The sequence below is a fragment of the Lactuca virosa genome, chromosome 9, assembly GCF_052849685.1.
Source record: "Lactuca virosa cultivar CGN04683 chromosome 9, Lactuca_virosa_CGN04683_v6, whole genome shotgun sequence".
NCBI lineage: Eukaryota > Viridiplantae > Streptophyta > Magnoliopsida > Asterales > Asteraceae > Lactuca > Lactuca virosa.
This window is the reverse complement of record NC_136434.1, coordinates 191,423,355-191,438,855: the sequence shown is the minus strand read 5'-3', so window position 1 is coordinate 191,438,855 and position 15,501 is coordinate 191,423,355. Positions and strand designations below refer to the sequence as shown.

Genomic DNA, 15,501 nt, shown 5'->3' with positions numbered 1-15,501 from the left:
TGGACCATCTTGGTATATGATGCGCCATATTGATTCCTTTGTTGTGCCATGTTGATCTAAGTATGCCTAGAAAATGATAATGCTCAAGAATGTTCCAGAAGATGCTGCATGGCGGATTGTGAGTGGTTGATACCTTTCATGGGCCTATGGGCCAATGGGTTTGGCCCATTAGGGTTTTAGGTCTGATCCCTCAAATATAAGTAGAGATGCATGCTAGGTCATTTTGTATCTTGAATTCTAAAGTGATAGACGAATCTTTGTGTAATTGTACTTGTAACCTCTGTATGAGAGCTCTGAAATAAAAGAATACCCCCCTTCTGCCCGTGGATGTATGTTACCTTAATCGAACCACGTAAATATTGTGTATTGTGTGCTTATAGTTTTGTTAGTTATCCGCTTTACTTCCTAACATCTTCACTTGTTGGTTTCGATGTGCCAGTGATGTGACCGAGTAGCTTGGTGCCTTGACAAATGTCTTTAAAGATATGACACCGCTGTTTATATTTAGCGCCATCAGAACTCAATTTGAAACTAAATTGGTTATAGACATTTGTGACCACATATACTAATTGTTGAGCAGTAGCGGCAATGGTGGAGGAACACCATTCCCACAACTTAAACCCTACAAAATCTACTTGGCCTTCTTTTCACATATAGGTACGAAACAAGTACTTTAAGACATTTCATACGAGGAGCAAGAAGTCATCAGTTTATGGCAGGTTCCACTTTTGTTTGAACCAAAACCTGAATAATAAGATGATTTCTCGTTCGATCGTTACCAAACTTCCCAAAATCAATCTGAAGTGGTATCATTCAACTGCTTCACTCAATTCTTCCATAAAACTCGATCCCCTCGAATTACACAATCATAAAGACTGGTTAAGCCCAACTGAAGTCATCAAGATTTTCGAAACCCTAAAAGATTCCAATTCGACCCTCACTGTTCTTAATCAACTCTCGAAGCGGAAAGATTATAAACCCAATGAAGCTCTGTACACATCCGTGGTAAATAATCTTTCAGAAGCCAAGAACTTTGATGGAATTGAAGAAGTAATGAAGAGAATCAAGGTCGAAAAAAGATGTAGACTTTCCGATGGGTTTTTCTACAATGTCATCAGGATTTACGGGCTTCGTGCTGGTAGAATAAATCGAGCAATTGAAACGCTTTTCGATATGCCAAACTACAGTTCATGGCCAACGTCCAAAACGTTTAATTTTGTATTGAATTTGCTTGTGAACACCAAGCAGTTTGACGTAATCCATGAGGTTTACATGGGTGCTGGGAAATTAGGAGTTGAAATCGATGCTTGTTGCTTGAACATCATGATGAAAGGCTTGTGTAAAAACGGGGACATAAATGCTGCACTCCAAGTGTTCGATGAATTTCCTAAACAGAATTGTAAGCCTAATGTGAGAACCTTTTCAACTTTGATGCATGGATTGTGTAAACTTGGTCGTGTTGAGGAAGCTTTTTCATTGTTACACAAGATGGAAACAGAAGGTGTAGAGCCTGATACAATCTCCATAAACATACTGATTTCAGGTTTAAGGAAGAACAATCGAATCAAAGAAAGTATTGAGGTTTTTGATAAGATGTTGCTAAAAGGATGTGAACCCATTCCAAGCACATATCAAGAGGTTTTGTATGCATTGATCGATAGCAAAGAGTACATCAAGGCTATGAATTTAGCAAAAAAGATGTCATCCATGAAAATGGTTCCAAGTTTTGATTCATATAAATTGATCATCCATGGCCTTTGTGAAGAAAAGATTGTTGAAGATATTGATTTGGTTTTAAAACATATGATAGAAAATGGGTATTTACCAAAATTGTCAATGTGGAAGCAAATCCTTCATTGTATACTTCGAAACTAGAAGCAATTAATAAAGTATGTTTTGATATATAGTACAAAAGATGCTTAGGTATCTCATTGTTTATACCAAATTTGATGTAAAAAATGTTCCAAACTAACATAATTTTGATTTTTTAACACCGAATTTGTATTTTCTCATATGATGTTATGCACTTTTAGTTTTTATATGTAAAACAGCAAATTTGGTGTTAACTTTTTTATTTTTAAAAATCTTTGTTATATTAATATGATAACTATTCAAAAAAATTTATATTGCATTTTTGGTTTCATGTTCCAGGTTAAATGGATAGTTTTGGCACCAAATAGTGACAAAAAAATAACTATTTTATTTGGAACATAGAACAAATTTCTCACAACAACATCAAAGATCAAAACTGCAATAAAATATTTTGGGATCAAAATTACCAAAACCAGCTATGCTATACACATAGACCAAAATTATACTTCTCTATGACTTATAGAATTCTTAGCGATAAGATAGACACAAGTTAAACTTGTAAAAAACAAAAAAAAAATGTAAAAGTATTATCGAGAATCTATATCTATATAAGTTACAAAATGGGTGATGCTAACGAGACACCCTTAGAAATCTCATTGACCCTTTATAAAAAAATCAACTTATAATTAGGGATTGGCTAAAGAGACACCCCATTTGGCTATTTAGACAACCCTATAACAAATCATTACATAATAATTACTTTTAAATTATGATTGTCTCCTATTTTTCAACATGTCCTTTATTATTCACAAATTTAATCCCTAAAAAATAATTGGGTCAAATTTAGTCCCTAAAAATTAGTTGTATCAATTTAGAACCCTTTTTTTCATAAATTTGTTCATGCAATACAATTATAAAATATTATAATCGATAAAATTTATATTATTTTTTGGAACTTCTATTCGTACATTCACTAAATCTACTTTTAAATTTATATAATTTTTTTTACTTATCTACCCACTAAATCTATTCTTAAATTTATATATTTTAAAGTTTTTCTTGTTTTACAATTGATAAAGGGGACACATTTTTATCGTTTTTTTAAAGTTTTTCTTGTTTTATAATTTTTTTTACTTGTCTACCCACTAAATATATTCTTAAATTTATATATTTTAAAATTTTTCTTGTTTTACAATTCATAAGGGGGACACATTTTTATTGTTTGTGGCTACATAAAGTTTTAAACCAAGAAGTGTTCGAAATGCATATGATGATTACTTATTACTTTTGATTTTTTAAACAAAAAGTTATTATAATGAACATCATAAATACCTTATAAATAAATGAAAATTGATTCAACAACAATCATCTAATTTAATAAAATCATCTTCAAATACAAGACATAAATAATACTCTTCAACAATCCTCTATAGTTATAAAATCACGATTACAAGGTTTCAGTTGTCTATAACTTTGCAGACGTGACATAAACATTGTTTCCCATCCAGCTGCACACAGGGCTCTATGGCGGATCCAGTAAGCCGAAATGGTAGGCATCGGAAAATTTCTTTTAATTGTACCATAACATAATGATTACCATGTACAATTGAAATTGTAATAATCCGATGGTCCAAAAATTCTTTCGGACCTTTCCAAAGAGGAAAGAAAGTTAAGGAACCATGATTGGTTAAGAAAGTAAGGACCACACCAAACCTGTTAGCAATCAGAATACCTGTTTCAGGCATAAGCATCCAATGTTTCGTTGGTGCACTCGGTCCGAAGAAATACAACGAAGTCCACAGTTCATGGATTCCATCTATGAAAACCGTTGCATATACATCGGATGCACTCTGTAACTCGTCTACTAGTTGTTCTCGAACGTAGAGCCATTGATCTTCGCCATACCCGAGACAAACAGATATTGATCGAAATCCACAATGTCCATCACCCTCAACATTTTGTATACGTGAGACGTATGGATGAAACACGAGTGGAATTTCATCCATTAATGGATGAATGTAGCATAATTGAGGCTCTTGGTTCAAATCCATAAATTCATTTAAGTCTGGAATTGCTTCATTCGAGTCTGGAATTGCTTCATTCAATTCTGGAATTGCTTCATTCATGTCTGGAATTGCTTCATCGAATTCTGGAATTGCTTCATTCATGTCTGGAATTGCGGTAACATATGAACTATGTCTTGTCGGTTCGTTGTTCATCCATGTTGAATTAATTCCATCATATTTTGATGTGGTTGAATAGCTACGTCTTTTGGGAGCTTGATTTGTAGAATCAACTCGTTTTTGTTGTTGTTTCTTCAAGTTTTGTCGTCCACGGGTATTTTTTTGAACTGTGGGTTCCTTAATGCGTGTTTTACTTGGTAGGAAAATATCTCTTAGCTTTCTTATCATACTTTTTTTTCCTGCTTTTGACTGCTGATAAAAGTTTTCTTTAATCATTTCTAAATCATCCTCACAACGAATATCCTCATTTGCTACAGAAGTTCACTTTAATAAATCAAGCTTTCTCCAGAATATATCTATCGAATCTAATGGAATATACTCACCTGTATTGAAATACCATTAATATATAAAAATTCACTATATTAATTAAATTTAAAAAAAATACTTGTTGAATATACTCACCCGAGTTCAAGTAAACTGATAACATGCAAGCACATGGTAAGCCACAACTATGTTGTAGTTTACAACCAGAGTTTGATGAGTCAATTTGATTTTCACTCAACCGATAAAGTTCCCCAACTATTTTATCGAGAGCTTCATGTGACACTGAACCCCACAATAATCTAAAAGATGGCAAGTCGTGTTCTCGTTTATGAACAATTCTACTCTTTTCAAGACTATCATGTATCGATGGAAGTTGAGACCTCACAAATCGATCAAGACAACAGATAAATTTATCAATAGAAGAATTTGTGCCGTCAAGAACTTCTTTAGATTTGAATGTGCGCTCTCAACTCTATTCGTAGTTCGTTGTCCAAAGTGTTGGATTAGGTGTCTAAGCCCATAACTATAATTGGTATGTACTTGAATTGATAGCAGTACAGTCCTTTTGGGTTGCCCTCAACCTAGCAACTGGACAAGGAAATTATGAAAGGAGAGATATTAATTTATAAGATTAATGAATTAATATAAATGATTTATTAATATGTTAAAAGATTAATATATTAATAAGAAATCATTATGTTTAATTAATTGTTAACCAGAAATTAATCAGAATTGATTTTGGGGTTAAAAGAATTAATTATAAGGTGCAGGGACTAGTTTGCAATTATCTAATAGTTGAGTGGAAGGCTCTAGAAACCCCTTGGAAGAGGGTGGACGAAATCTTTAGGGGAAACCCTAATAATTTCGTCCATAGGGGCTTGGATAAGGCCCTTGGGTTTGCTTAGGCCCTAAGCAAAGGATAACTAGGGTTTCCCTTAAACCCTAGATCCCTCAGCTATATAAGGAGCCTCCTGGTTCATGTTTTTGGTGACTCTTTCTTTTGAAGAAACCCTAAGGCCGAGATTTTGCATACTCCCTCTCCTCTCTCTCTCTTCTACTTTCCTTCTTGCTAGTTTGGGTGTGACTCCATTAGAGGCATTACACTTGTGGTGCTAAAGCTTCCAAGAAGTTCAAGATCAAGATCAAGGGAATATCAATTGTTTGCTATAACAATTGAAAGGTATGTAAACCCTAAACCCTAGTTTACTATTTTCGATAATAGCCTCTCTCCTCTAGGGTTCTTGTTTTGCAATTCAAAGTTATATGTTCAATAGTTAAAACATAGATCCAAAGTAGGTTGCATGTGAACTTAGGAATTGTTTTTCTAGTTTATTTGTTGTACCTAAAACCCTTCAGTGGTATCAGAGCCATTGTTGTTTTAAATTGAATTGCTACAATTGTTGAATTGCAAATTAGGGTTTATAGCTATTAAACCCTAAAGGCCAAATTTTCGATTTCTAGGGTTTTGGATCAAAGGGTTTTTTCGAAAACCCTAGCCTCCAAAGAACCCTAATCGAAATTAGGGTTAGGGTTTTGAAAACCCTAGCCTCCTCCCTTGTAAATTTCGAAATATGCTAGAGGATAACTAGGGTTTCTTGTTTTTTGGATAATTGTTACTTAATTAGATTAATTGGATAATTATCCTTACCCTATTTTTCGAAATTAGAGGGATAAGGATTAGGATTAAATTAATTGATTAATTTAAATTAGATAATCCTTACAAGATTTAATAATTTGATTAATAGTTAATTAATAGATAAATATTAAATCTAGTGAATTGGTTTATTTAAATTTGAATTTAACAGCTTAAATTTCGAAATTTATATAAACCCTTGAAGTTTTAAAAAGTTTTAAAACACACCTTATATATATATTATAATTAAAGGTTTAATATTATATGTATAAGAATATGGTCAGTCAAATCGCTAGTATGCCTCATTCACGAAGCTAATCTATAAGGGGGGTATAAGGAAACTGCCTATAAAATGGTAGTTGAATGGGTGTCCACTCTCACCCACCGCTTCCTTGATTAGTGGAGGGTCGTTAGCAGAACGGATTTGATAGGACAACTACTTCTCATTAAAAGTATAATGATATTAAAAGTACTAGAACATTATTTTCAAAAATCCCAACTCTAGTTACTTTAGGAAAAATGTGAAAAGTATGCTAATCCATGAAATTGCACATTATGCTTTATTGGTCGTTAGTGGAGCGTGTGTGGTTAACCAGCACACTAAAAGGCACTAATAAAGAGTAGTAATGGGTATCTCATAATTGTCATTTTGATGGAGCGTGTGTGGTTTACCAGCACAACAATAGTTAATGATAAAGACATTGAGGTTACCAAGCACATTTGCATGGTTATTCACATCTTGTTTGTGATCCTCGGCATCCCAGTCACAAATAGAAGAGCATAATCTGAGATTAAAACATGCCATTGAATAGTTTCAATGTATCTCAAAAGAATTAGGAATTTCACTTCGTTTGTTTCGTCTAATGGTGGAATTGGTGAATCGTCATTCGCCTACCTTTATGAAATTTGCACTTGGATCTCGGCATCCCATTTCTGAGTTGTGAATCTTCATAGTTGGATCCTAACCTTGATATTATATCTTTGGGTTATTCTATTAAGGTATCTTGAAATCTAACTAAAACTTTCTTTCTTTTCAGATGTCTACTCCTGGAAACACTTCTACTTCATCCTCCTCCAACCAGAACTTCTCCTTGCTCAATATATGCTCCAAAGTCGTTATGGATGGCTCAAACTATAATGATTGGATGCGCAACATCAAGATGGCTCTTCGTTTCGAGAACAAAGAATATGTTCTTGAAAAGGAGCTCAAAGAGCTTGATGAGAATGAAGCCATCTTCGGCAGGTATTTACACTATTTCTGCTAATAACTCATTATCTTCTCGTTCATGGGTCCTTGATACAGGATGTGGTTTTCATATCTGTTCTGATTTGCAGGGTCTAAAGGAAAGTGAGGAGATAGAGCGAGGAAGGAGAAACCTGATCATGGGAAACAGAAAGTCTTCACCAGTAACCAAGATCGGAGTTTATCAGCTTCTGCTTAGTAATGATGTTAGATTAGATTTAATAAATTGTTGCTATTCGTCTGAGATGACGAGAAACATTATTTCATTTCATGCATTGTTCAGACAAGGTTTTACATATTCTTTTAATGATTTGAATGGTTCAATTTCTGTTTATAAGAATGGTGTTTTTATGTTTGAAGCTTTGCCTTGTAATGGTGTGTATGAAACAGTGACTTGTGTTGATAGCTTAGGAAATAGTGTACTTAATATTGACTTGTCTAATAGTGTAGACAAGGCATGCTTGTGGCATTGTCGTCTTGGACACATTAACAAGAAACGCATAGCCCAACTCCAAAAGGATGGAGTGTTGGAATCATTTGACCTAAAGTCAGATGATATGTGTGAATCTTGTCTTTTGGGAAAGATGACAAAATCACCATTCACAGGGTCTTGTGAAAGAGGTGAAGGTCTGTTGGATCTCATACACACAGATGTGTGTGGGCCCTTTAGATCAACTACAAGAGATGCTAATCGATTCTATGTGACTTTCACTGACGATTATAGCAGATATGGATATATCTACTTGATCAAGCATAAGTCAGAAACTTTTGAAAAGTTCAAAGAGTTTAAACATGAAGTCGAAAATCAATTGGGCAGAAAGATAAAGATACTTAGATCCGATAGAGGCGGGGAGTATCTTAGTATCGAGTTTAACGACTATCTGAAAGAATGTGGGATAGTCTCACAATTGACTCCTCCTAGGACACCACAGTTAAATGGTGTAGCTGAGAGGCGCAATCGAACCTTGTTAGACATGGTTCATTCTATGATGAGTCGGGCTTCGCTTCCTATTCACTTCTGGGGGTATGCCTTAGAGACAGCCGCCCACATCCTCAATCTTGTCCCTACAAAGAAGGTTGCCAAAACACCTCACGAAATGTGGACAGGGAAAGTTCCCTCGTTAGCACATATTAAAGTCTGGGGTTGTGAAGCTTTCGTAAGACGAGAGACTCACGACAAGCTAGCAGCTAGAAGTGAGAAATGTGTTTTCATTGGTTACCCAAAGCAGTCTTTTGGATATTTGTTCTACAGGCCTAGTGAAAACGTGGTCTTTGTAGCACGAAGAGGAGTCTTTCTTGAAAGAGAGCTCATATTCAAAGAGGACAGTGGGAGCACTATTGACCTTGAAGAAATTCAAGATTCAGCCAATGAAGGAACCTTAGATGACACTAGCACTCAACCAGAGGAAACAGTTCCTGTTGAACCAATCGATAACTCATTACCTCTTAGAAGATCCGCTAGGGTGAGTGTGCCACCTGAGTTGTATGGTTTTCATATTACTTCAGATGGTGACACATTCATAAGTGACAGAACACTGGTAAACTTAGATGAACCAGTCACTTATAAGGAAGCAATGGCAGGCCCAGAGGCTTCCAAGTGGAAAGAGGCAATGGACAGCGAGATTAAGTCCATGTATGACAACCAAGTTTGGAATTTGGTTGATAGTGCACCAGGTCGTAAGACAGTTGGGTGCAAATGGATCTTCAAGAAGAAGACAGACATGGATGGAAATGTACACACATTCAAGGCTCGACTGGTTGCAAAAGGTTTCACTCAAACCCCAGGGGTTGACTATGATGAGACCTTCTCGCCAGTGGCTAAGATTAAATCTATTAGGATATTGCTCGCCATAGCTGCCTTTCATGATTATGAAATCTGGCAGATGGATGTCAAAACTGCTTTCCTTAATGGGAAGTTGGCTGAAGATGTTTACATGAGTCAGCCAGAGGGTTTTGTTGATGCAAAGTTCCCCAATAGAGTGTGCAAGCTTGAGAAATCCATTTATGGATTGAAACAAGCATCTCGCAGTTGGAATCTTTGCTTCCATGAGAAAGTCAAAGAGTTTGGTTTCTCTAGAAGTGAAGATGAGTTTTGTGTGTATATCAAGGCTAGTGGGAGTATAGTAACTTTTCTGGTGTTATATGTCGATGACATATTACTCATTGGTAACGACGTTCCAACCTTGAAAGAGGTTAAGTCTTGGCTTGGAAAGTGTTTTGCAATGAAAGACCTTGGAGAAGCTGCCTATATTCTTGGGATTAGAATATTGAGAGATAGAAAGAAGAGACTAATTGGACTTAGTCAGAGCACATACTTGGATAAGGTACTAAAGAGGTTTAGTATGGAAAATTCCAAGAAGGGAGAGCTACCTATCCAGAGCAATACCAAATTGAGTAAGACTCAATGCCCGAGTACAGATGTTGAAATAGATGACATGAGTCGTGTACCTTATGCTTCCGCTGTCGGATCGATCATGTACGCTATGACATGTACTCGCCCTGATGTGGCATTTGCTTTGAGCATGGTCAGTCGCTATCAGGGAAACCCAGGTAGAGCTCATTGGATAGCAGTTAAGAATATACTCAAGTATTTGCGAAGGACAAAGGACTGGGTCCTTGTGCTTGGTGGCAGTGATACTTTGAGAGTAGATGGTTACAGTGATGCCAGCTTTCAGACGGATAGAGATAACTTCCGTTCTCAGTCGGGCTGGGTGTTTTTACTGAATGGAGGAGCAGTTACTTGGAAGAGTTCCAAGCAAAATACGGTGGCTGATTCTACTTGTGAATCAGAGTACATAGCAGCAAGTGAAGCGTCGAAAGAAGCAGCTTGGTTGAGGAACTTCATCGGGGATCTCAGAGTTGTTCCAAACCATCCAGGAGCCTATGGAACTGTTCTGCGATAATGAAGGAGCGGTTGCCTTGACAAAGGAACCGAGAGATCATGGTAAGACCAGACATATCGACAGAAAGTACCATTTCATCAGACATAGAGTAGAAGAAGGCCATCTTATAGTAAAGAGGGTGTCATCTGAAGATAACCCAGCAGATCCTCTCACAAAGGGTCTGAGTAGGGCTAAGCATATTCAGCATGCTCGAAGCATAGGACTGAAAGATGATATTAGTTTTAGTAGTTAGATTAGTTTTTGAAACTTGTAACAAAGTAAATGTAATTGACTTTTGGTGATTAAATAATAAAGTATTATTTATAAGTTTGGCTACTACCTTTTGTCGATTGTTTATTATTGTGTTTCATTTTTGCATGTTTTACTTCCTGAATAATGAGATTATTCAAACTCCACAGTCGCTCGTACTCTTGGAAGTAAGTAGTGAATTAAGACTGTCATGAATTGGATTGCAGATTGTCTAAGGATAGACATGGCAATAGAATTGCTGCAACGTTCATGGGTACTCAGAAATTGAGATTTGAGTATTGGATAAACCCTCGCTCAGAGTATTACTTCATGGAATTCATCACGAGTAATACTGAGACGATAATATCCTATAATCTTGAAACGAAGATATATGAGTTGTAATTTACAAGTCGGTTGTGCATTGGTGATACGAAAACGCATCAGTAACTTGGTGTTATAAAACGTATTGTCATGCATAATTTGATGAGTAAAAGATACAAGCATATGAGTCAACGTTTATTCGTTCCTTTTGCCCTAACAGGAAAAGCGATATCTGTGGGCCCCTCGATGATTTGGTGTTGACTTATGTGCTGGGCCCAGCCAGGACTAAATTGATGTGTTCGATTAGAAGTCCTACATCATCACAAATCAGGAATCGGGAAACATAGATTCTGGATAAACAGATTGATTACATTCCATGTCTTTTGTCTGGGGATATCAAGCAGAACGAAGGGTTATATGATCACTTATCTTAGGACACGTAACTGACTGGGTCAGAGTTCGGCAGTAGCTTTTGGAAGCTACAATTTGCTGGTCAAATTTAGAAGGCATACTAGCAATTATAGTTACAGACTTATCCAAGTGGGAGACTGTTGGATTAGGTGTCTAAGCCCATAACTATAATTGGTATGTACTTGAATTGATAGCAGTACAGTCCTTTTGGGTTGCCCTCAACCTAGCAACTGGACAAGGAAATTATGAAAGGAGAGATATTAATTTATAAGATTAATGAATTAATATAAATGATTTATTAATATGTTAAAAGATTAATATATTAATAAGAAATCATTATGTTTAATTAATTGTTAACCAGAAATTAATCAGAATTGATTTTGGGGTTAAAAGAATTAATTATAAGGTGCAGGGACTAGTTTGCAATTATCCAATAGTTGAGTGGAAGGCTCTAGAAACCCCTTGGAAGAGGGTGGACGAAATCTTTAGGGGAAACCCTAATAATTTCGTCCATAGGGGCTTGGATAAGGCCCTTGGGTTTGCTTAGGCCCTAAGCAAAGGATAACTAGGGTTTCCCTTAAACCCTAGATCCCTCAGCTATATAAGGAGCCTCCTGGTTCATGTTTTTGGTGACTCTTTCTTTTGAAGAAACCCTAAGGCCGAGATTTTGCATACTCCCTCTCCTCTCTCTCTCTTCTACTTTCCTTCTTGCTAGTTTGGGTGTGACTCCATTAGAGGCATTACACTTGTGGTGCTAAAGCTTCCAAGAAGATCAAGATCAAGATCAAGGGAATATCAATTGTTTGCTATAACAATTGAAAGGTATGTAAACCCTAAACCCTAGTTTACTATTTTCGATAATAGCCTCTCTCCTCTAGGGTTCTTGTTTTGCAATTCAAAGTTATATGTTCAATAGTTAAAACATAGATCCAAAGTAGGTTGCATGTGAACTTAGGAATTGTTTTTCTAGTTTATTTGTTGTACCTAAAACCCTTCACAAAGTTGAGATGTTGATCGATCCAGACCGAGACAAACATTTCCTTATATTTGTTTAACCAAACTTCATCCAGATAATTTAAAACATCGGCAATTATATAAATGTTATTTATCTATGAAAATAGTCTAAAATCATAAATAATTAGTTAGAAAATACGAAGATTTGTACCTTGATATTTTCTCAACATCGATTGGAGTGTTTTGTAGTTTTCATTGTACACTATCCATGTTGGAGAGTCAACAAGTACAATCCACATTATACGAAAGGATTTCCACTCATCGTCTATCTTGAATGTTCTCCTCCAACGCTTTCTAATATTTTCAATAATGTGCCATCTACAAAGTAACCGAGTGGCACCGGGGAAAACTTGTTGACATGCGTTCATCAGTGCCAATTCCCTGCATCAGTGCCAATTCCCTGTCTGTGGCTATAACACGTGGGTGCATGCACTTGTCTAGTGTGGACGTTAGACACGTTAACACCCAATTATAGTTCTCCTCATTTTCATTAATGATAAAGGCAAAAGCTATGCTAAATGTCTTGTTGGTTGAAGTTGTGCCAACAATCCGAACAAAAGGCATACCATATTTGTTGGTCTTGTATGTTGCATCTATAATCAAAACGTGTGGAAATGCCTTCCATATATTCAACGACTGTGGATGAATGAAGAAAAGATTTTCCAATTCATTTGAAATACCACGGAGAACTCCGTAACAAAATGTTTCTCGTTCAAAATTTCCATTAGAACCTACATTTAAATACAGTTAATTAATAAAAAAAAATTAATATACAAATTAAATTTAAAATACTACTTGTTGGATATACTAACCTGCATTGGAGTTTTTCCATAATTTCGGGACAAGCGAAGCTTGAGATTCTCATTGTATATGTTTTTAGTGTAGAAACATTATTCTCGTCGCGGTCCTTTAGTATCAAGAGTATGTCATGTGGTGCAACATTCTGATTTGTCAAGTCAGCCACCAATTGTTTCTCGTGTTCTTTCAACCGCCTAGCAAAAGCATGTCCCTCCATATATTGTGCATGTGGATGATTATGTTGATCACATATCACCCTGAGGATCCAATCGTCATATTTTTTGATATACGAACCTACCAATTGAAAGTTACAATTGATTTTTTTGGTTCCAGAATTTTTAATTGTTGCTTTGCTTTCGTATTCACGACCACGGTCACAAATAAGTGTAATATAAGACACCACACCATTTTTTGCCTTTGATCTTCTCATCACGATGACATAACCAAGAGAGAATGCAATGTTTTGCACCCATTCCATCAACTCATCACAAGACTCAAACACCTATTTAAAAAAAACTTTGTTAACAAATTGTAACACAATGATAAAAAAATGTTAATCAACATTTGAATTATACCCGCTTGGTAGAAAACGATGATGTCGCCGTCGTGTTCTCAACGCTGTCATTTAAATTATTTCCATCGGGTCTCCACATTTTTTGTTAAACACTGCAAAATAATAAATAATTATAAAAAATAAAATTATATATATACTACTAATCTAAAAATTAATATGTTTTATAAAAAAAATTTAGTGTAAAAACTAATAAACGTGATAGCCCAAGTTTTAAATTCAGCCCATTTTTTATTTTAGTCCTATTTTAAACCCGTCCCTATAAATACAAAAAGAAACCCTAAAATTTGTTAGCCTCCACTCCAAAATCAATCGCGTCTCTGTCAATCCACACTCTACACTCTCACTGGAAGTCACTACTCTCCACCCTTTCTCATCGGATTAATCGTCGGAACGACACACCACCACCATCAGAATCGACACACCACCAATGTCGCCGTCTCTTTCCTGTCGACCATTGCCGCCGTCTCTTTACCTCCGCTGTCTTCTCCGATTCTTCCTTCATACCGAATTCTGGTATTCGACCATGGTTACTGACATCGCATATAGTCATCGTATATGGCCTTGACATCGTGGGAAAGACAATTGCAGCATCCGATTTTTGACAGAACTCTCCACTCTCCACTCTCTCACTCTATTCTTAATACACATCTGTATACTCATCGGTATACCACCATCAGCCCACCGGTGAAGGTGAAGGTGGCGACATTACGATAAATACTTCAAAAGTTGATTTAAGATTTAGAATAGATTATTTACCTTGATTTTGGTTTGCTCACTGTTAATTTGTGTTATTGGCTTATAAACTAAGAATTTTTTTTAAACAATTAGTTAGTAGTTGATTATGAACAAGTTTCAATATAATTAAATTTAATTCTTATTAAAAACACAGTCTTCAAAAAATGGTTAGTGGTTATTTAATTGAAATTTATGATTGTAAAAAAAACAACTTACATTAAAAGAAAAAAAAAAGTTGGATCGTATCTGACCAGTTTGAAAAATGTTTGAAGTACAACGAGTTTAATTTAAAAGCTAAAATTGTTATTTTGCTTTTTACAACGAGCTAAGTTGTAAAATTTAAAATATGTTTTTGCTGAAATCTTTATTGAATATTAAGGCAGTCAAACGGATATCCCAATGCAAAAAGCTATTTGACTTTTAAATCAAAACTGCACAAATTGTCCGTTAGCTGAAAATTGTCACTTTGGTCCAAAAAGGTTTGGACTAGCACCAGAGGTCCAAATTTTTCATTTTGTTGCGAGTTTGGTCCAATTTTCTATAAACTTTTTCATAATGACTATTTTACCCTTGTTACTTTCTTTTTCTATTTATTTATTTATTTAAATATTTATTCTGATTAAAAGAAAAATAAAAAAGAATATTTCTCTCTCTCTCTCTCTCTCTCTCTCTTTCTCTCTCTCTCTCACACACACACTTAATACTCAACAATCCAAACACCCCATCATCGATCAAAGCTGCTGCTTCCTTCCTCCACCGTCCCCATCTCCCTTCACCTCCTTTCTCGTCGACGAGCATCAGAACGACACACAACAGGCAGTTGGGAACGCTGCCTGCCACCACCATCTTAACCCACCTCCTCCTTCGAATACCATAACCCCTCCATCACCGGTGTCACCTCTCACTCTCTTCATTCGTTGTTCACAACCAAAGAAGAGGAAGAAAGAGGCAAAGCTGCCACCGATCGATGTTGTCGTCGTGAGTTCAAGAATCCATTTCATGGATTTTTTTTCTTATTGTTTGGTTTCTGAATCTGCATCTAGATCGATTTCATGGATTTTTTTCCTTATTGCTTTATGGGTGTTTATCTATCTAGATCGATTCAAGAATCCAAATACAAATTTCTGTATTATTATCTTTTGATAATTCAGATTTTTAGGGTATTTTCCATTGTAATGTTCTTGGGTATTGTTCTAGGTGATGACGAGAGAGAGAGAGAGAGAGAGAGAGAGAGAGAGAGAGAGAGAGAGAGAGAGAGAGAGAGAGAGAGAGAGATTTAATTTTATTTTTTATTTTTTATTTTTTATTTTTTTTTAAAATCA

The 15,501-nt window shown here is 35.7% G+C and overlaps 1 protein-coding gene across 1 annotated transcript; it reads left to right on the top strand.

The window, feature by feature from the left end:
• Window positions 1–562: 562 nt before the first annotated feature.
• Window positions 563–1,902, top strand: LOC145136271 (Pentatricopeptide repeat (PPR) superfamily protein). Its single transcript, XM_079070425.1, has one exon. It carries the CDS (start codon window positions 757–759, stop codon window positions 1,873–1,875), a length of 1,119 nt encoding a protein of 372 aa, XP_078926551.1. The 5' UTR covers window positions 563–756; the 3' UTR covers window positions 1,876–1,902.
• The last annotated feature ends 13,599 nt before the right edge of the window (window positions 1,903–15,501 follow it).